This window comes from Numenius arquata, chromosome 7 (assembly GCF_964106895.1).
Source record: "Numenius arquata chromosome 7, bNumArq3.hap1.1, whole genome shotgun sequence".
Taxonomy (NCBI): domain Eukaryota; kingdom Metazoa; phylum Chordata; class Aves; order Charadriiformes; family Scolopacidae; genus Numenius; species Numenius arquata.
This window is the reverse complement of record NC_133582.1, coordinates 47,438,659-47,460,678: the sequence shown is the minus strand read 5'-3', so window position 1 is coordinate 47,460,678 and position 22,020 is coordinate 47,438,659. Positions and strand designations below refer to the sequence as shown.

The window sequence follows — 22,020 nt, the reverse complement described above, 5'->3', positions numbered from 1 at the left end:
GAGCTTTGAGAACATTACTTCTCTTCCTGGCTTATGCTCATCGGTGTGTGGGGTTGGAGGTTGCAGAAATGGGCATCTTGTTGCCGGGACTGAGTATCCTTGCTGTTGTTCTGCTCGTGGCGATTCAGAATTGGTTGGAGGCTTGTTGGAAGAAGTACTGCCTGACCACACTGCTTTCCATAGGGGTGTCGTCTTTGGCACTGTTATTTAAGAGTAGCAGCTCCTATGGGATTCCAGATGCTATTGAGAGCTTTACAGTTAACCCGTATCTCATGACATAATTATGAAAATGCTCGCTGTTATTTTCTCGAATGCTTTAAAATTTAATAATTTTAATACATAACTTTGCCAGTGAAGCTGAAAGATTAGTGATCCCAATGCATTCAGAGGCTAAATGCTGCCTTTGTGAGTGTTTGATCCAACTACGGGTTAAACTGATTATGGCTAAAATGCTTAAATGTGACAGTAGGTTTGGGCAGGTCTAAATGCCACATGGTGGCATATTACCAGTCTCCATCCTTAAGAGCCTGCATGCAACTTCTTCCTGCACAGTAAATGTGGAGTAATTCAGGCTAGTTTCCCTGTCCACAGAAGTGGGAAAGTTGTCTTGCGTTTACCAGTGGAAAGATGCTTTCAGAAGTGGGCTTGCTGGGAATTGCTGTGCAATTAATTCACACGCTTGCTTATACTGCAAGAATACCTTTGTATTGTATCAGAAGTCCTATTTTGCAGACTGGCATGTATGACACAAGTCTCCTTTAATTTTGTCAGTGCTTAGGCTCCTGTTGGGTTGCTTTTGGAAGTGAAATGTAAGGTCATAGTTCACTTTGGTCTTTCTGGTAATGTAATCCACCTGTCCAGCACCTCTAGCAGAATAATTCTGGGACGTAGATCTTCTGAATGTGTTAGGATGTGGAAAAGATGTGCTGGTTTTGTGGCTACCGTGATTGATTGTTGGACCTCTGTCCTTATGACCTGACTGATAAGGTTTTGTAACATTTTCAGATGATTCAGAGGACGACTCTGAAGGTGCTTACATGTGCAGTGTTATTTCAGCGTATTATTAGCATTTTGCAATTGCTTTATTGGCTCCCTGTTAAGCAAAATATTGACAATAAAAATGCTATTTTTGTTCTGCAATCCACTCTATGGCTTTGTCCCCTCCTAGTTAATGGCTGCGCTTGTTCCTAATTTTGCTACCCTATTGTTCCTGTGACAGGGAGCTACAGAGAACAGAGGTTTTAAAATAAATGTTCATAATCTCCACCAGCCCTCTGGCATATTCTGCTGACCCTCAGGGAGTCTTACTGGGAATATATTGGAACTTGTGATACGTAATAAGTGAAGGTTCAGGAGCCTGGAGTAGACAGCAGAAATGTCATCTTCTGGGTAAAGTAGGACTGAAGACTCTAATAACTCAGAGGAATTACAGAACCTTTCAGAAGACATACTATTAGACTTGCCATATGTAACAAAAGATGATAAATTATGTGTGTTAAGTTATTTTGTGTTAGCACAGTGTCCACACCCCTGTGATATTAAGATGATAGATGCACCTCTAGTCCAACAGACTAGTATTCAGAAATGAAGTTCACAATCAGTGCTTGAACCCTGTTTTTCCCCTGTTCCACTTGGATCACCCTCCTCACTTGATAAAGGGGTGCAGCAAGGATACAAACTCCTCTAGGTCCAAGGAAGAACTTTCCAGCGTTATAGTGCAAAAAATTAAACTGCTAAAAGGTTGAACCTACCTCCTGAACATAGTGTCTCACCCCCTAACGCTGTCTGAGGGATTCAGAAGCCTAGATCATCATCTCGCAATTCAGGCACATCCCTAACAAAATCTTTTGGGTTTCTTAGACAGCCTCCTGAATAAACATTATTCATTTTTTTGAGTGAATCCACATGCTCATCCGAACAATGAGTTTAGATTACTGCAGACAGCTAAGAATTTTTCTTTGGAGTAAAGTGGACTCTTGCAGGATCCTTCTCTGTGTGGCATATAAAGTGAGGTCTGCTGAACGAAGACAGGGCTCTTCACTGCGGTGCATGTTTTCCAAATGAAACAGCATTTTATTCTCTTCTTTATCTCAGTGACCATGTTGAAGTCTTTGTTTCTTTGCATCATGTATGAAGATCGCATACTGCACTGACCCTTCAGTGCATCTCCAGGCAGCATGTCTGTGCCATAGCAGGGCGCAAGAAGTGCTGTGTTTACCAGTTGTCCAGGTATTGAACAAAGCGTAAGTGGAAACTGAAACTCTAGGGCTGCTTCTTCCTTAAGTCAGCAATGAAAGCTAGTCTAATGCCGTGATTCACAGTTGTCGCTAGACATCCGGATTGACTAAATTTGGCTAGTAGGTTCCATCCTCTGTGCCACAAAAGATATCCTGTTCATGCAGGGGAAGAATACCCAGCTGATCTCAGGGAGGAAGATGGTGTGCTGCTTTGCTTTATTATGCTGGTGCTGCAAAGACCAAGACTTCTCAGGGCTTGGGAAGACACCTCTAAGGCTGAATAGATGGATGAGACTTGCTTCTATACTGGGTCAGTCTTCTCTAGCACTGTCTTATTCAGTGAAGGCTAACAGCAAACGTTGCAGATCTAAATTGCCCCAATCCTTCACAATGTTAGCTTACAGTGGCTTTTTACATCACCTACATTGATGTACAGATAAAGCGTAGCCATCAACGCTAATGTTTTCAGGACCTGCCACTCGTAAAGCATTTGATGAGCCTCTGTCTTGACTCGTGGCTTCACTGGTTGGGGTTTTGAGACCAGCACCCACTTATTGCTACCGGTATAAGTCACCAATGGTCTTACATGTCTTTGTTCTCTCCTTTAATGAAGTATCTTGTCATCCTGTTGCAGTGGTTCACCTGCAGTGCTCATCACGACCACAGAGTGTTGGCCTCCCAAAGATATGTACTTCTCTGTCAAGAAGATGCTCTCCAAAGCTGCTTGTCTCTTCAGCTTCTGAGCAGATGAAGTACTCCATTCTTTTAATGATTCCCAGGCCACCATCATTTACTAGGGATCTTCCGTCTGTCACCAAAACAATAACATCACTTGACCCCTCTTACTGATCTCAGAGGCCTCTTAAAGGTTATAAACAGTCAGTATAAGGCCTTTTTAGTAGTTGCAGTGATGGTAAGTGCTGTATTTTGCCATTGGTCACCATGACATGTTTCCCATCGTCTAGAAGGTTAAAGATGAGCACTGTGAGAGCATGCTTGGGAGTCTTCAGATAGATCCTACACTACTCCTAGTTGTAACACCACTTAGGAAGAGATTGGCATACTTGTAAACATCTGCAGGTGCCATAGTACTGGATAACATTACTGAACATAGAGAGCAGGATGCGTTTTTCTTTGCTTACTCGCTCTCCCCTCCCCTTGCTTCCCATTTCTTTCCAAGAGCTCTTCACGCAAAAATACTCGCTTTGACTGGGAATTGGTGTGATGCTATCTTGAGGTGCCTTGTAGCCAGAGCTAAAGACCAATTAATTGCCAGTTCAGGGGAAGACCTTCCGTGGAAGATCTTTTTGCAGGGCAGGAAGTGTATCCCATTATGAACTTAATCAGACATCAGTGATACTGCCTTTCCTTTATAGATAGCTGAGTATGCTGTCAGTTTAAGGTGCCATCTGTTGTCCTGTGTAAATCTTCCCAAATCTTAGGAGCGTGTTGGCACTGGTTGCAGCTCACCTTTGTGATCTGTGGTTCTTTTTCTCTGCCTTGACTGGCTGATGAGAAGGGAGGTACCACCAATGATAATTTTTCCTCTTCATTGGTTGCCATCTCTCATAGAAGCAGTCAGGGTTAAAACAATTTGGACATGTTGAGACTGTAAAGGACAATTTAGATTGCAAAGCCCAGTCTAGTTTTTCTGAACTGTAGGGAGAACCTGTGTGGGGACAAAGGAAACCCACTGAAAAAATGTAGTTGGAGAGAAAGGCTAAAGCAGCAGGCATGGCACCTTGGGCTACGGGAAACGCTTCATATTGGGTTTTCTGGTTGTGACTTGAGTGACCAGCCTGCTTTGTAAGAGCTGTTTTTGCTAACTACCCTGTGCTGCTTAAATTGTGGATCATCTGAATTGTGTTTGAGAGAAGTAATTTATTTTTCCCTTCAAGTTTGGGGGTGGGCAGAAACAGGGAAACGGGTTCAGTCTGGAGACACAAAAAAGACCCGGCTTTGGTCTAGAAAAATCTCTGATCTCCTAAACCTCTGTAGCCCATGGGATAGTTTCTCATCTATGATATTCTCAATATGGAATTACTGTTTTGCATCCTTAGAAACATCATTAATAAGGACCAACAGAGATGACAATGCAAGAACTGACATTTTGATGCCACTGAAAGAGCAATTTTAAGTGTTAAGAAATAGATTTTGAAGTTGGGGAGGGAAATCAGTATATAAGTTCACTTAGGGAGCAGGAATCTCAGTTACGCTCCTTTTGGTTTCGACAAATGAAAGAGAACTTTCCTTGACAGCCCATTGGGATTTTTGATTGTGGTGGAATAAGTAAGGAATGCATTTAGTTCCAAAGCAGAGTATCCTATATACCAGCACAAAATGTATTCAAAGCTCCTTGAATTCTCTGCAGAAAACTGCAAGGGAGTCCCTTATAGAGGTGATTGAAAGTCACTGCACAGGAAATCAACTTCTCATCCTGTACATAAACATGAGCCAATTCTACTATATCTGGCTCTCGGGGCAGTACACACAGTAAATTGTTAACCCCATCACCTGACCTAACCATTTATCTTTACTTCTCAGTACAGTTTTGGCAACTGCTGAGTAATGAAAGAAACATGGAATGCAGATAGCTGTAAAAAAAAAAAAAGAAAAAAAAAAAAAAACAACAAAAACCATCACCCCACAAACCACAACACACCCTCTGTGTCCCCCCAAAAAATCCACCTCTACACCTCAGTTACAAACAGCTCTTTAAAAGAGCAAACAACAGGAGAAAATGAGAAATTGCCTGACGCAGTTGGAGGATCTTAAATATGGTTAGTATAGAATAGAATTAACATCTCTGTAGAATAACAGACGTGCAAAGCATGGATTTTCAATCCTTCACATCTCTTCGTTATGCCAGCATTGTGCTAGGACAAATAAATTAATAACTCCCTGGAACCTTTGTGGAACAAATAACCATAGCGCCTTTCAGATTTTGAAATGTAAGCTGTGTGTGTTTTTAATATTATATGTTATACGTGAAGGTTGGCTGAAATAGGTTATTCTGCTTATAGTATAGAGTATTGTTCCCCTATGAGGATTCAGGCTATGTACTCACAGCTGCTACTCTCCAACATGGACTCTCAGTTCCACTAAAATCAATAGCTGGCACAGCAGGGTACTGTTGTATAGTGTGTAAATAAATGGGTGTCATTGTGTCTTTTTTTTTTTTTTCCTTTTCCCCTTTCAGATTTAGATTTGCTTTTTTTCAGGCATATATCAGTGTGTGTTTGCAATGCAGGCAGTACAGAGCATAGCTGCATAGGGAAAACGAAGCTTCCCCCCTCCTTTATACTTCCCAATAGGATTTTCAAATAAACAATAATTACATTAATTATATTAATTATCTCTTAACAATCTCAGTCAGGAAAAAACAAATAAAACAGAAACCCATTTTGCAAGTGTCGGCTTTATGACAAAAAGGAATTCACAGTCGCCCAGTAGACAGCTATCTTACATACTAAAATGTAGGAAAAGTGTCATAGTAATAGTGTCTTTAATTCTGTTACAGCAATTTATCTTCCCTCCTCCCATAAGTCTTGCACCTATAGTTGAAAATATGACAATAGTGGTTATGGGATGTAAGAGCTACAGATCTGCTTTTCAATAAACTGACTTTGAAGTTCTGTTTTGTGCATTTTCTTTTTTATTCATGCATCTGGTCATATAGAGTGGTTTACTTTTTTTGGCTGCAGACTTGGCAGATACAAAATGCAGATGTTGTTCTTCTGACTTAAGCTGCTATTTTAAGCTTTTTGGCCAGCAGTTGAAAATTTTAGGCTCAGTTGTTTATTTGCTTATCATCAAAGTGGTTTTTGTCATATAATTCATATGCAAGTATTAGCTTTCTATGTTTACTTTCAGAGTTTGAGATTAACAGCATGGTCTCTCTTTTTTTTTTTTTTTTTTCCTTTCCTTTTTTTAAACCAGCATGCTCTTTTGATTAATAATACAGTAGAATATGTTATGCTTCAGAGAGCTTTTATTTGCCAAAAAAAAAACCCAATCAAACCCCAACCACCCAACCCAACCCTCACATTGTGCTGTAGTGCTTTCCCTTTAAGAAAACCATATCTCTCTCCAGATGCCTGCATCTCTTTGATACAGAAGGGTACACTAAGTTCCATCTATAAACAGAATCCACTAATTAAGAGTAATTGCTTCGGAGATTGGTACAGACTATTCAGCATCAGATGCATGTTCCTCTCAGATATCCATTAGCCTCTAATAAGATAATGCAGATGTGCCAGTCTGTTTCCTGTTTCCTTCTATTGTACCTTTATTGCCGTATATGGACCAATGGGATGGGCTGAACAATAAGTGGATGTCCTTTTGCTCCCGGAGCCCTTCTCAAAGGAATGTTTGTTATTAGATTGCTTTTTCTGTTTAGTTTCACATCACTATGCTAATAAAGGAAACATAACACTCCAAAGACTTTTTTTTTTTTTTTTTTAACTTCTGCCGCGGTAACTAGTTTATTGTTTAATTAAATCTCGTTGGATAGCCAAGAAAACAAAAATGCAAGATCTCCCAGTCAACGAGGACTGGTGGAAAAACAGAGTACACACCTTTTTGAAATAAAGTTTCCACGCATTTTTAAGTGTTTAAAGGCAGCGTGGTTATTGTGTTACTGTATCTGATTGATTTACACTTGACTAGTGCTAAATCTGCTGAATTATTCAGTACTACTCAATGCAACACCATCAGCTAGCATAATAGAAAGCATATGCATAATCGGGGATTTCAATACAAACTATATATTAAATACAGTAAAGGTTCCCGAAACTATTAGACTTGTTTTGAAAACAGCATTAGAATATGTCTCTAAGCTGCCTAATAAATAAAGACTCTGTCAACTCTGTCCCTTGGGGGGGAAAAAAAAAAAAGTAATATATTGTTGAAAGGTTTTGCATGTGAAATTTCTCTGGAATTGTTTTTGTTGCTGGGAGAGGAGCAACTTGCCTCTGCCGTCTTGCTGCCCAGGCTGCCCTCACAGTCCAGAGGTTCCTGTTTTAGGAGTCAACCTAAGATTTAAGAGAGGGGGGGATTTTTTGGCGTTGGCAAGAAAATGGGAAATGAACTTAGGAGAGACTTCCTCCATGACCCTGGAAACTTTGAGGACATCTACGCTGCAGACCGCTGGGCTTGGAGCAGCAAATTCCTCAGCTCTGTGCAGAGCATGTCCTCATGTCAGCATGCCTCTCCTGTGTTCATGGTTTTGTCCCCCAGTTGTAAAGGAAGAGCAGCAGCGGTTCACTGTGGTAGAAGGGTATAGGGATGGTGGGTTTAGCTTAAAAGTTTGCTCAGTGCCAAAATTGTGGATATTTTAAAAAGACTACCTAATTTCAAACATCACTGCAGGTAGGGCAGGACTACCCACTGACCATTTCAGATGTGAGGGAAGAAAAAAAAAGGCAAAAATCATGCTGTATTTGCAATGCTGACAACTCAATCCCCCGCTATAGACAGCGAGGTGGGGGTGGGGAAAGAGCGATGTGGAATTGGGGTGATGTTGGCAGGAAGAAATTTTTTATAAGGAGGGTGATGAAACACTGGAACAGTTGCCCAGAGAGGTGGTAGATGCTCCATCCCTAGAAACATTCAAGGTCAGGTTGGATGAAGCTCTGAGCAACCTGATCTAGTTGAACAAGTCCCTGCTTGTTGCATGGGGGTTGGACTAGAGGACCTTTAAAGGTCCCTTCCAAACTGAACCATTCTATGATTCTATGACTATCAGCCAAGCCTCCTGGCTTGGCTTCTTGCCTATCCAGCTGTTGATGTGCTGGATAGGCACATCATCAAAGTCACCTATAACAGCACAAGGATTTTATGAATTAAAATAAAATCTTATGCAAGTGCAAAATTCAGAAGAATGAATTATGTTACAATAATACCAAATATTGTTACCAAATGTAAGCTAAATGGCAATATAATGAATTATGAATAAATTCATTTAATACATTCTAGAGAGCTGACAGATGTGTGGAAAGCAAAACTGTTTTCTCTAGTAAAGCCTGTGCAAAATGCAGAGGAAATTAGGAGACAGTAAGAAAAGTTGGGTCACTTTATCTGGAAAAATTTGGAGCTTATATGTGAAAATTTGTGGTTTTAAACTTCTGCTCAGCTACACAAACACCAAGAAGAAATGTAGAAGAGATAGGTACACCTGCTGCATTAACTGCAGCTGATAAATATGCTGTCTGCTCTGCGCTGGAGCTACTGTAGCCTCCTTCCCCTGTGGCCATCTGCTTTATCACTGAAGTCAAGTCAATAAAAGGCCTGTAAAAACCAAAAAGGAGGCATATGTTCTGTCGAAGAAGAGTCATTGGCTGCTGTTCAATGTGATGTAGTGCACAATGTGATCATCTCTTGGTAAGCCTTCAAAGAAACTTTTCTGTATGATCCTTTTCCATACTGCTCACACTAAGGGCCTTGTACTCATGAACAGTCCATAAGGACAAGTCTAATGGAAGAGGATTTTCATCATATACTGGGTAGATCCTCTGAAGTGCCTTGATTACAGCCATTTTCTGAAAATCTTGCCTTGTACATACAGGGCAGAAATCCATGCTGTTGCTTTACGTGAATGGGTGTTCAACCACTGCCAAGGTGACTCTGAGGTCAGTTTGGCTCACTGCTTCTCGCGTTGCTCCTCAGCTGTGGTAGCTGGCTCTTCCCATCTGGTTTAGGGTAAGCTCATTAGTTCCCTCCTCAAGGGAATCCAGGTGTGGGCCAGAGGAGAGCACATTCAAGGTACACCGTGACATGAAAAGGATGGGGCTTGCTTCTGTGCAAGTGCTGCAGTCCAGAGAGGGTATTCTCCTTCAGCTGTGAGGCATTTACCATAGTAAGTGACAGGAAAGGAAAGTCTCCTTCTCAAAGCTGGCACGCGTGCATTGTCTTACAGTGTTTCTCACTGTGGTGCAGGTTTAGCCAAGGAAAAGAGATGTTTTCACCTTGAAACCATCTGCAGCCTAGATGTCTGCGGCTGATGTGCAATGCTGGGATCTTCATCAGTGAGTTGAGGGGTGTGAATGTGTCAGTCTGGTGACACGAGTGAAGTCTTGCCTTAGGGGTTGTCTTCATGGGACTGGTGTGAATGGAGTCAATTGATTTTTGGGTTTGCTATGCTGCAGCAGTTTCTACTTTGTGGTTGTCCTCTACTGTGCAGTGATGGAGGTGATGGGTCTGTAACGTCCATTAGCACGGCTAGTGACTTGAAGTTCCTTAGTAAGCACAGAGCATGGGTGGCATTTGCTTCTTTACATGGACAGAGTTGCTGGAATGAAGATGTTTGCCTATGATTTTCTCCTTGGCCATCGTATAGACGTTCAGCCACGTGGACATTTATAACATCATGCTGCTCCTGAGGGGCTCTATGTAGGGTTGAATGATACACTGTTTAGAGTATCATACCTTTTACGCTATCTTTCCTCTCTGCCTTTAGTTGGAGAGAAAAGCAGAGGAACAAATTCTGAAGGCTTATGTCCAGCATGTGGATCTGCGGGATGTTTCCTGCCATGAAGGGTAAAATGAGAGTGATTTTTGAGTAAGGCGAAAGAAACTTGCTCTCTGGTAGTAATTTCAATATATAGTTACACCTCACATCAAATTATAAGTATGCAGAACTATAGGATTATAATCTAGTTTTGGTACTGTGAGGTATTTCATATGAGTTGCGTACTAAGGAGCTGTACCATTGCTGCATTTTTTTGTCACGAGGTCCATCATACAATGTGTTCCTCCAGTGGTGAGGAAGTGACCAAAGAGTTTCCTGACTGCCTTTTTTTCTCCCCCATGCTGGAGGAGTTGCTTCTTTTCTGAATACTTGTCACTTAAATATACAAATATATCCAATGTTGTGGTTCTGGGAATTTTTATAATTTATGCTGAGCTCTGCATTTTTGTGGCTAATAGAAATATAATTGAAGGTATTGCATAGTTCTACAAGATTAATTTTATTTCCAAAGCCCTAAATCATTTGAAAATATGCATTCTTGTTCTGTGGCTAATTCAATACATAGATTTTTGGGGGTTGGTTTTCATCAACATCCTCCCTTCTTTGTTTCTTTGTAACATTTTGAAGTGTGGTGTTTTTGCTGGCTCCTGTGGAATTGCTTTAGAAAACATTAGTTCTTTGTGTATTCTTTTGATAGTTGGCTTTTCCTGTCTTTTAAACTTCATAAAGCTTTAGCTATGTAAAACAGTCACCTGCGATGGTCCATCTCATTTTGTGTTGTTAATGAGTCAATATATTTTGGCTGTTGAGGCTTCCTCAAAAGATCTGCCTGGTTTCACCAATCTCCAGGTATGTGGTCCTTGGGCTCAGTGTGGCCAACAGCTGTGCATTAGCTCGCTATACCCCCTGTTACAGTCTCATCTCTGCATACGTCTGTCTCCATTAGCATTAAAGGTATTTTGTGCATAATTTACACAGTTATCAAATACTTACAAGCTACATTTCTGTTATCCCCAAGCAGGCTGCACTCAGCAGAAATTGCTGTCTGAAAACATGCACAGCTGGTAACCTTTGCTGGTATTCCACACAGAGCAGAAACACTCCGTTGCTCTCTGACAGGCAAACATATGCATTCAGGATTGAGTTTTTTCCTTTTTTTTTTTTTTTTTCCCTTGCTCATTTGAATTCTTACCAACAACTAGTAGACTGAGTAGCGGTAGCGACAGTCAACGTTGCGTTGTCGCAGCTTCCCTCCTCTGGCATCGATTTTGCTTTGTGACCTTGACAAGTCATTTCACGGCTTCCTTTATTTTCCCACCCAAAAATCTTCTTGCCTTTGGTTTCAGGCTATAATTTTAAAGAATTACAAATAAAAAGACTATATAGGTGGTGGATGTTGCTACTGATCACTGACTTTAGCAGATGCAAGGGCATAGCACATTATCTCAGGAAACAAAGTCTTGAGGCAGCCCTGGACTGCCTTGGTTTTGGGTGGTTGAGTTTGCTCTGTGGCTCCTACTGTCTTCCTCCAACAGCGTGTGTTGGAGGAGATGTGCAAGTTCTCGTGCAGGGTGGTGGTCAGGAGCTGGCTGCGATGCTCGGTGGCTTTTGCCTAGAGCATTGCAGAAATACCTGCAGGAGAAGTGTTCACAAAATGGAGCGGTTGCAGCCTTCCCAGTAGCTCTCATGCCACCAGTAGCACTTACTGGTGTTGCACAAGCAGGTTGTTTCAGAGAAGACCAGCCATTTGCTGTATATAGACCTAAACAGCTGTGGTAGGAGCAAATTTCACTCCTGAGAATAGCACAAGAAGCTCCCCGTTCTCAGCCTGAGGTTTTCGATGTGGAGACTGAGAAAATGAGGACCCCTTGGTAGGCATCAGCCCTTTGGGTGAAACACCAAGGAAAGTGTGTGTAGCTCTGGGTGACATAAAAGACTGGTCATGAGAGCAAGCAAGTTCCCTAGCAGAGCACAGGAGCAGTGTATCACCATCCTGTCACTCGCTTACCCAGCTTATGAAATAACAAGTGCTTGTTTATTTGATGGTAGAGGCAGATCCTCCTACCCCCCAAAAAAAAAGAGAAAAATTGAAAAAAGAGAGAACAATCAGTGAGGTATCTCTTAAGTGATAATAAGATAACTATCTTTTCTGAGAACAGTCATTGGTAAAACAATTAGTGATATAACAGCCCAATACAGTATCACCCTCAGACACAGTTCCACAGTGCCCTGCCTGAGCCATGGCATTGAAATGAGCAGAGAAACCTCCTCAGTGTCATTCATTCTGAAACTTCTATAGGGAAACTGAAAGCCTTCATGTACATGGAAATTTTTCAGAAGTTGATTTTTTTTTTTTTTTTTTTCCTCCATCAGTATCAATATTTCAGGTGATTATTGATGCATCAGTTTTAAAACTGGCAGTTTCCAAAACAAGGTTGTGTCTGACCAGAAATTGCTTTTGGTGTAACACACCAGCCAGGGAAATCAAGTTAACGGGTGTTCTGCTGTTAGCTTCAGTAAAGCGAGAATTTTACCCCCGGGTGACTATCAAGTTGATCTTGAAGGACACTGATAAATAAGTAATCACTTAACAAAAGTAGCAAAGGGGTAAAAGAGTTTTCTATGTGTATATATTAAAAGTATGTATGCTATAATCAATATATTGTTTTCTTCCCACAGACTGTATCGGCATGCATCTGTAGAGAGCAGCTCTCCTCCCAGAAAAATACTTGCGTGAGCCACTGAGCTGCACCCTGATACCCAGAGTAAGAAGACTTTCTGTCCGCGGTTTGCAGAGCAAGAATGTCCTGGAAAAGGGAACAGTAGGAAGCAGCGATGAAATATCGGATGGACCTGATCTAGTGAATTACCTTTTCATCATCACACAATCCAGCTCAAGCTGTACCTGCAGGCTTGACAGCCCTCTTCATTCACAAGTTGAGGTATCTATTTGCTGGCCTGGAGTGATGCAACATAATATTTATACACTGTGAGGTGTTAACATGACAACCAGCAGCCGCACATGTCCAGTACCAGCAGTGAATGGACATATGACTCACTATCCAGCAGCCCCATATCCATTGCTTTTTCCTCCAGTCATCGGTGGACTGTCGCTGCCTTCCCTCCATGGACTCCAGAGTCACCCACCAACTAGCGGATGCAGCACCCCGTCACCTGCAAGTAAGTACTTGGTATTAATAGCTTTCATTGACCAGTTTTCCTCTAACAAAGACTGATCGTGTTTGTTCTGAAATTATTTTAAGAGCAATTGCAGTCGTTCATCCGTGATGTACTTTACTGGGGCGAAGAGCACGCATTTGTTTTGAAATACCATTTTCACTTAATCTTGCATAAACATGCAACTATATGACATACCAAAGCTGTGGAAACCAGGGCTGATAAAACCTGCTGTGGATTTAGGCATATCCTGCATTGTTGTGTTAGCTGCAGAATCTGATGTTGTGTTCAAAGAAAAATTGGCTGATGTGTATTCATGAGCAGCGATGATTCCTCAGTACGGAATTCTCTTCAGTTGCGCTTTTGTTTTCTTCTGTAAGTAACTGCTTTCTTCCTGGGCAGCTTGTGAAGAGCAGCCCAGTGGACAGCTAGTAGCTATAAGCTGCCAGTGGCTGCAGAATGAGCCCTTGAGTCTAGGGTCGGGTTCCACCTGCAGCACTCTCACGTTGTCAGCTCTTCTGATGGTATTAGCTGGGCAAGTTTAGTTTTATCACTTTGACGAATACATGTTTTCTGCTCGGTCTTAGTTTTATCTATGTTTAAGTAGCTCCGAACAAAGCTCTCCCAGGTAAAAACTCTTTGAGCAGCATCACGCAGACAAGATACATCTCTGGAGGTCTTTGCAGTGGGTGACTGATGTATTTCGTGCCCATGTGAGGAACAACAGCATGTATACAGCTTCACAGGTCAGTTTGTTGTGAAGGTGCTTGTCTAAATACGTTCTGTGACTGTTCAATATGAAAAGGTCTTGACTGAACAGCACATTTGCAGAACTACTACATGTTCTACTAAAGGAAAAGGAGGCTGGTTATAGCAGTGCCCCCAATGCTTCTTTCAACAGAAAGCACGCAAAGTTAGAGCTCCAAACATGAATGGGAAACCACAGTGAAGACAAAGCTTCTGAAGAGTAAAGCTGTGGGGTCTGTGCTGCGTAATACTAATTCTGGCTTCGTGTTCCACACATGCATATTTGAAGACTTGAGAGTCTTGAAGTAAAGCAATTATTTTTTTCCAGTTAATGGAAAGTTTTCATCCAGTCACACGTGGGAAGAGGTATAATGGGGTCAGGCTTTTTGCCCTGTTTTATTTCAGGGTGTTTATCTTTATTGGAGGTGAAAAAAAGAATTCTGTCAGCTGAAAGGTCTACATGTAACTGTTTGTATCCTGTCAGAAATTATCCTGGTTAATTATCAGAATACTGTACTGAATTTATCCCCTGATATTGCGAGAATGTTTACCTGTTGAAGATATAGAGTGTTATTAGTTAATAGGAACTTATTTCTGAGGTATACATTGGTAAATACCAAAAGTATATGATCAGATATGCAGAGTTCTTTTCCATGAGTTGTTCTTGTGGAATTAAGACTGCGTTGTAGATGCATTGCTAATAATTAATAAACCAGTCAGCATTCAGCCTTTGAAAAAATGTGGGGCTATGTATGAATTTCTGAGGATATGCAAATAAGCGGCGGCAACTGAATCTTTGGGTTTGCATCTTTATGCCCTGGTCCCAGCATTTTCAGGGCATTATTTCTGTTGAGGTGCTTTGCAGCACTGGCTCACACTGACTGAGTATGAAAGCCTGGCAGCTGTTGTGCATAGCTCAAGGCAACAGTGTTTGAAAATACCAGCTAAAATTGGCAAGACAGGGAGGAGGGTGACTTGAATGAGAATTTCATTTCAGACACAGTCCCCTGCGGGATGACTCTTCTGGTTTGTATTACTCTGTTTTCTTACCTTTGGTGGTGACAGTCTGTCTTCTTTTGAAACCCGTGGACTTTGTATTCTGGAGCTTGAGATTAATATCGCTGGAGTTATGGATAAAAGTTCTTGGAAGCCAGCAGGTTGAGCTTTGAGTTATGTTTCAGGGTTTGGTTTTTCATGGTGAGTTTTTTTGTAATTTGGTGTTTTGTTTTGGTTGTTTGTTTGTTTTTTTTTTTTTTTTTTTACAATGAAGCTGCCCATGGGGCAAGGTCAGTATGATTGATGGCCTCTGTTAAAATTAGAACTTATACTGAGTGGCAGAAGAATAGAAATCTCTCTTGGAAAGGCCTGAAGAAATCAAAGTTTGGCCAAACCATTCTTCTCTATATGCTTAAAGCTATTGTACTATTTGTCTTCCAGATTCTTTCCATGCAGGCAAAATCCAATAGAAATGATTTTACATAACAGGAATGCTATACAGATCTCTCTAATCTTTTTAAAACAACGCAGTTCAACAGCTTTTGTTCAGAGTTACAGTCGTTTAAGCCTTCACATTATTGTCCTGCTTTATTTTGTTCTGTCTTGGTTTTAGACTTCCCATGATGGCAGATAACTTAATGCAACTTGGTATCAGGTTATCTTAATTTACAGTTGGGGTAGGTATCTCCAGCCCCATTAAACAGACATCAGTATTTTAGACACATTAATTTTGTGAGTACAAGGGGCTTACAATAAGCATTTAGGATGGAGTGATTTAGTTTCATTGATGTTAATACTGGTGTTGCCTCCATGACCTGTGACTCGGCTTCTGTTTTTATGCTGAGATACGTAGTGCAAAATACTTAATAATTAGAGGGCTGGTCATGGTGCTAAAGAGGTCAGAAGATGAAAAAATACCACTTTTACACATACATGAACTATGCATTAACACCAAACGAGACCATGGTCAAGAAGATCATTACTTTTATAAGTTGGATTGATTTACTTACCTCTGTATTACCCCATACAGCACAGAGCAGACGTCTTCACTCCTGAGATCAGATGGCATGCAGGCTTGCCTGGTGTCATTAATACTGATGAATTGCTTCTATATTTAAAAAAAAAAAATTAGCAAAGATTGTTTCAGGAGATTACTGCTTAGCTCATTTAGAAATGGTAAGGGAAGGCCAAACTGGAGGCGTTCCCGTGCTTTTTCAGTCATGCGCCAGTCTGTCCCAGACCAACAGGGTTTGGCTCTCTGCAGGACTGGGAGCAGCTGTGGGAAGTGGATGCTTAACAAAAGTCCTGCAGAGCTTGACGTGTCTGCAATAGGAAAATCCCTAAATGTTAGTGAAAAATCTGGGGAAGGCATAATTAAATACGGGCAAAGGTTGTTATGCGACATCTTATTAAAGTAAAAGCATCTCAGGTTGAGGTGAGTAGTGGTCACGCAGGCACACACAGGCAATTCTGGTATCTGGGTGGCATAGCTCTTCATAAGTCGTGGAAGAAGGAGCCCATCTTGCCATCATGAGACCTAACACTGGTAATGCTGTTGCCAGAGACAAGTAAGGCAACTGTCACAATGTGAGATTACCAGTTTGAGAAGAGTTTACCTTCTTTATAAAGCATCTGTTGTGGATGTAACTACAACTTTTAATTTCTAGAAAAAGACTAATTGTAAAAATTAGTCTTAACCCCTTCCTCCCCCCCCCCAAACTTCCAAAAAACCCTAACCAAGTGAAGCACCACCTGAAATTTGAGGAGGAAAGTATGTTAAAGCCATGGGGATCATTGCAAACTGATGAGGAAAATACTGTCTTTATGTTACGGCTGATTGAACTGCAAGACACACCAGAGTGTTGCTGTTTCATAAGCAAATCTCAGCACAGGGAAGATGAAGCCGTGCTCCTCATTGGTAGAGCACCTTTCTAAGACTGGTTTCTGTAATGTTACTTCACCAGAATAGTCACATTTTATTAGTTTAACATGGGTGAAGACCACTACATAACAAAGCCAGTTGGTGTGAGCTGCAGACCACGGCATAGGGAGGAAAAAACTTAATCTGATCTAATGCTATGATGAATGCAATCCCCAAGTGTATCCTAGATCAAATTAAAGTAGAGTCTGGACAGTAGTCACTGTGGGAGCCACTAAATAATAAAGCACTTTGGTTGGCAATTGTTCCCTTTCTGCTTGGGTTGAGTGTCCTGCTTCAGGCATCCTGCTTTAATGGGTTGATGCATGTAGCCCATGGCATTCGATGGGAGCAACCCTGTATTCTACCTCTAGCCCCCCTCTCCCCATTTTGGTCCTTAGGTTGCTGACGTGATCCTTTGGATCCTCAATACTCTGCCTTCATTTGTTGCAAGGGTGAAGGAGTAGGAGTAGTGTGGTAAGGGGGCAGGTGAGCAGTGAGCCTGATACAAACGTGCTGGAATTTATATGAACTTAGTAAGATTGCTTCATCCTGATAGTTTAAAAAAAAAAAAAAAAAAATCAGAATGTGTTATGTAGAAGGTTGTTGGGATGTCAAGGAGAAAAATCTGTTCTAAGGTCATTTGTTGTATTTTAGCCAAGCTTTTCCATACTTCTCTATCTGGAGTGTTTTAAAAGTGTGTTGTAAAGAATAAAGGACTTTATATTCTGTTTTATGTAAATCTTTTAGGTATGAGAAAATGCCTGGAAAGTAAGATCATCTGAGGAACTGGAAGATGTAGTCAAGGAACTAACTAAAGCTTTACTTCTGGGTAGTGCTCTGTAAATACTAATTGTATTTAGTAGCCAGTATTGCATCTCAGGCTTTTCAAATATATTCAGGCCAGGCAGATTGTTGTTTTAAGCGTTGTTTTCTGCTGGAATTGTTTTTCCTTCCATTACTGCTGGTTATTTACTACTTTAACTCCAACTTTAAGATTGCTTGCTTTTTTTTTTTTTTCCCTGGGAAATGGATTTTCCACTGCTATCATTAAAAGAGTACAGTTAAATCCAGTGTTACTGGTGTAGTACTGCAAGATATTTTTGCCAGCCCCACCCGTTGCAGGAATTCATTTACTTTTCCAGTTCTGTTGTTAATCATTATATTGACACAGAAAGTTCTCCCAAAAGCGCTCTTTGGCAGATTGCATTAAATATGAATAGCAGATATTCATTACGATGTGTTGCCCCCAAGAGAACTCTAAACTATCTGCACTACTCATGAACAGGCAAATACACTAATTCTCCAGCTATTCAAATTATTTTCAAATAGTTTAGTGTCTCTCTAATAAAAACAAGAATGTCTCTGTTTCCCTTAATTACTTAGAAGGTCAAGGACTCCCACATCTCACTTTACTTCACAAAATGGGGAATATTTCTGTTGGAGGTTGGAGAATGGTTAATACATGATGGATTTTCTTCCCTCAGCGTAGTTACTGGGGCAGGTGCTGTCTGCTGCTGGGCTTAAAAAAGTAAACCTCAGCACTCTTTGGCACTCTGGAATTGTCTAAAATAATATTATAATAGAAAGAATATATGAATCAACCTTACTTGATTATATCGTTGAGCTTTTTCATGCCTTCTAATTTTAGTGTGTCTGTCTCCCTCTTTTTTCCAGTTCTGTCTCCCTAGGAAGGCTTCCTGTGTAGTCATTTACACGTATCTGCAATTAACAGATGACTCTTAAAACTTCTGTACCTACTTGGTGCATGTGTTGCACATCTTTGTTGAAAAGACAGAACATATGTTTGCATTCAAAAAGAGGGGGATAAACAGAATATGAATATCAGATTTCTTAGCTACAGCCAGTGTTGCCTCACACTGGCAAGTCTGAGGAGCAACGTCCAGATGATACCCTGCAGATATCTTTCATCGCCTTGGAAACCACCATTTCTTTTCACTTCTTCCTTTTGTTTATGTTGTGGGTTTTTTTCCTGGTTGGGCTCTTTATGCGTCTTGAAAGCATGCATGCTTTGATTAATAAAACTATGTTACGTTGTCATTTTCTGATTCTAGTTAATCTGAAACTATCAAAAATTTAAACCTGCCGTTTCAGGTGTGTTAGAGCTTCTCCTTTCAGTACTGCCACTTTCTAAAGAAACAGAAGCGCCTCTCAACTCAGTGCAGCCGGTGGCTCTTGCTGTAGCTCTGCCCCGCTCCAGATCTTAGCGGGCAGCATGCTCATCTGCAAGAAATCAGTTCTGGGTGTGTATAGACAGGAATTTGCTTCCTGGGAGGAATCCTAATTTAGAAACTGTCTGCTCTGGCAGGGGGAGCGTGTGGTGTAATTCCGGCACGTGCTCCGTAGCGTCTCTGCCCATCCCTCATAGACCTGCTGTAGTCTGAAGGAGCCTGGCGTTTGGAAGTCTGACGGGAGCTGCCAGAGAATTGCTCCTTCCCTTCTTCTGGGCTCTGAAGCAAGGACAACAACAAAATGCCTTCATACCTAAGGTTGGAAATATATTTCTGCAGAGTATTGTAAGCGACCTTTTGCTTTGCTCTGGCCCAACAGAAATAATACCCAGTGGCTCCCAGCGATGGGGACATCAGGAATGAAGAGCAAAGGGCTGGTTCCAGTCCCCTGCTGCTGGGACCTACTGGGTGACCCCTCTGTCACCCCTCTCTGCCCAGTGATGGTATGTGTGGTGTCAGTTCATCCGTTGCAAATGAAACGCACAGTATGTCTTTCAAAAGGAATATAATGCTGGGCTTTGGGTTTGGCAGGGTACCCAAAGTTTTCTCAATGTGTCTCTGATGTGTTTCCAGTCCAAATCAATAGGTTCAATCTTCTTGAAATTGTTAATCCTGTGATAGTTCATGGCATTAAAAGTGAACATAAGCTTTCGTTTTGCCAGGTTTCCATCTGAAGGCATATGTTTAGCAGCTACAGTTTTAAGAAAACCTAATCATGTTATTTTAATTACGTAGAGAGTTTCCATTCAGTCATGTCACCATGGGGTTTTTGTAAATACCTTTTTTTGAGCTAAAATGTGCTTTATTTTCTTTCTGCCTCCATGCTGGCCTTGGTAAGACTTTCCTCCTTTACTCATCTTGGTTTGTTAGCTTGTGTTTACTAAATACACAGCTTTTAATTGGGAAGCCTTATTTAAGATACAGATAGGGCAAATTTTCATCAGGAGAGATTAATTTATGGTTCTTCTCAGCTAGAATTTCTTCCCCTTTTGCCTATTTAGGGAATATGGGGAACAAGTTGTGTTACGTGGGCTTTTCAGCTGTATCAATGACAGCATGTTTCCCATTTAAAATGATAAATACCCACCCTATCTGATGAGCCCCGAAAGGGCAGGGAATCCTTTTTCCCTTCCTTTGTCCTTCAGCGCTCCGTTTCCTTTCTTACTGCCCAGAATAGGCCTACATCAGTAATATTCATAAATGATTTACAAAAGTAATTCCTGTGTAATAGCTTGGGACGTCAAGATTTTATGATGCTGCCAGATGTGCTATCAAACAAAATTATCTGGTTCAAAAAACTTGTGATAAATCTAGTCAGAAAAAATTCCCCAGGGCAAACTCGCCCTATACAAAAGTAACTATATCTCATAAAATTGTTAGATTCTCCTTTACCACATGTTTGAAATCAGACTTAAAGCAACAGTTTTATTCACATGCAAACTTAGGTTTGGGATAAACTAACAAACAGGAAGAACTGGCCTTAAGCAGCAGAAAACTCCTTTCCTTTCAAAACACCACACGCGCTCAGAGGAAACGTCAGCGTAAATATCAGAAATATTCGGAAAACCAGAACCTGCATCCCTGAGATACTCAACTGTTTTGTCTAGATAATGCATTTTTAGAAAGCAGTCGTACCCTAAATATAGTGGATCTCATCTGGGTTAGGCTGCTGAGCTCCTGATTGATGTATCTGAGCACCCTGACGTTGTGCACTGAGCGACGTGTCCAACATCTGCCACATGTGTGAGTTCATTCCTTCCTAGTCTCCATAGCAGGAAATGTATGGGCAGCAGGGTGCATGTTTTGGCCAGGAGTTCAGGTTTTGAAGGACGGGAAGCACTGGAGATGTACTGGAAGTCTCTGTATGGCTCCACGTTGGAGAAGGCTGGACCAAGACGATGCGCCCTTGGCTTAGACCTGCAGGTTAATAATGATGGTCCTTGTTTCTCAGAAAAGCCTCCATGGAAGTCCAGCTGCCTGCACAAATGAGCTTCACCGGTGTAAGTAGTTTAGTTACACCGGAGGAGCAAAGATTTTGAGTGTGATTTTCTTCCTATAGTTCAAGGTGTTTGGAAAGGGGCTAAAAGTCCTGGGTGGGAACTTTAGGGGGACAAATGCTGAGTTCAGACGATGGGAGAGTTTGGTTCAGCATTTCTTGGGAGTCCAGAGCAGAGCGTGAGTGGTGGATCTAGAAGGTTTGTGGTGTGCCGTGTCTCTGGGGTATGCGCTTCTGCATTTGGAATAGTCAGAGATGTTTAAAGGGCTTGGTGTGCTGCCTGCTGTTACACAGCATGCTTTCTTATAGCTTAAATTTAGATGGAAGTCAGCTGAAGTATGCAAGCAATAGGTGTGGACCTCCAGGTGGAGCCTGGTCTTAGCTATTTTTCACTGCTAAACGCCAGTCAAATTTGATTTAACCTCAGCATTAGTTTTCCCGAGTTTCATATGTTTAAATCCGAGATGTGCACTAAGGCTCATACTCACTTTTTTAAAAGAAATCTGAACTGCAAGAAATAAAGATGGAGCATTTAAGAAAAAAAAAAAAAGTGGTGGAAAACTCACAAAAATACTTTCCTTATCCTTTTACCTTCCTAGGGGGGTGGATTCAGACCCCAGCACAGGCACACAGCTCCCATGAGGGCTGTGGAGACTCTGCTTGCAGTCACAACTGGAGGTCATCCTCTTCTGTATGCCTGCAAAAATGATCTAGTTGCTTTTTAGAAATTAAAGCTTTGATATTTCAGCTAGATCAGTAAGGGCCTATAGGAGTGGATAGTGTTCATTCTGTAAATTTAAGACTTGGACACTTTTTAAGAGCTAAAGATGTTTTTTGATATTTGCAGTGATGTGGGAATATAGTTTCTGAGATATCATGGGAGGAAAAATGTATGCTTATGCAGTTTTCACTTCTCACTCCTCAAAATTACAAGTTTTCAGGTATGTTTGAAGGCTTCATAACATAAAATACCTCACATGGCTTTTTGCAACCCATAATGTTTTTTTCCCAGTCAATTTTTAAATAGCTGAAAATTAGTTTTTACAAAGGAAAAATCAAAAATGCTTTATATATAGCTGTAATAGCATCAGGTTCCCCCACCCCACCTCTTTTACATATAAATAAAAAGATGTTCTTTAACAGTACTGGCTACTCCGGGGCAGAACGGTGGTGTCCTGCTCCCTGCCCTGTGCAGCCTGCAGTCGTTATCAGAGGTTCTCCGCAAGGGC

General features: G+C 41.2%; 1 protein-coding gene across 2 annotated transcripts in view; it reads left to right on the top strand.

Moving 5' to 3' along the window:
* The first annotated feature begins 12,707 nt into the window (after window positions 1-12,707).
* RARB (retinoic acid receptor beta) overlaps window positions 12,708-22,020 on the top strand; it is a 191,404-nt gene continuing 182,091 nt past the window's right edge. The window contains exon 1 of one of the 2 annotated variants that reach the window (XM_074150291.1): window positions 12,708-12,881. In XM_074150291.1, coding sequence (XP_074006392.1) covers window positions 12,708-12,881 — 174 coding nt within the window. Of the gene's footprint in view, window positions 12,886-22,020 lie in introns of both variants that reach the window. The other variant, XM_074150292.1, reaches the window with a different exon arrangement.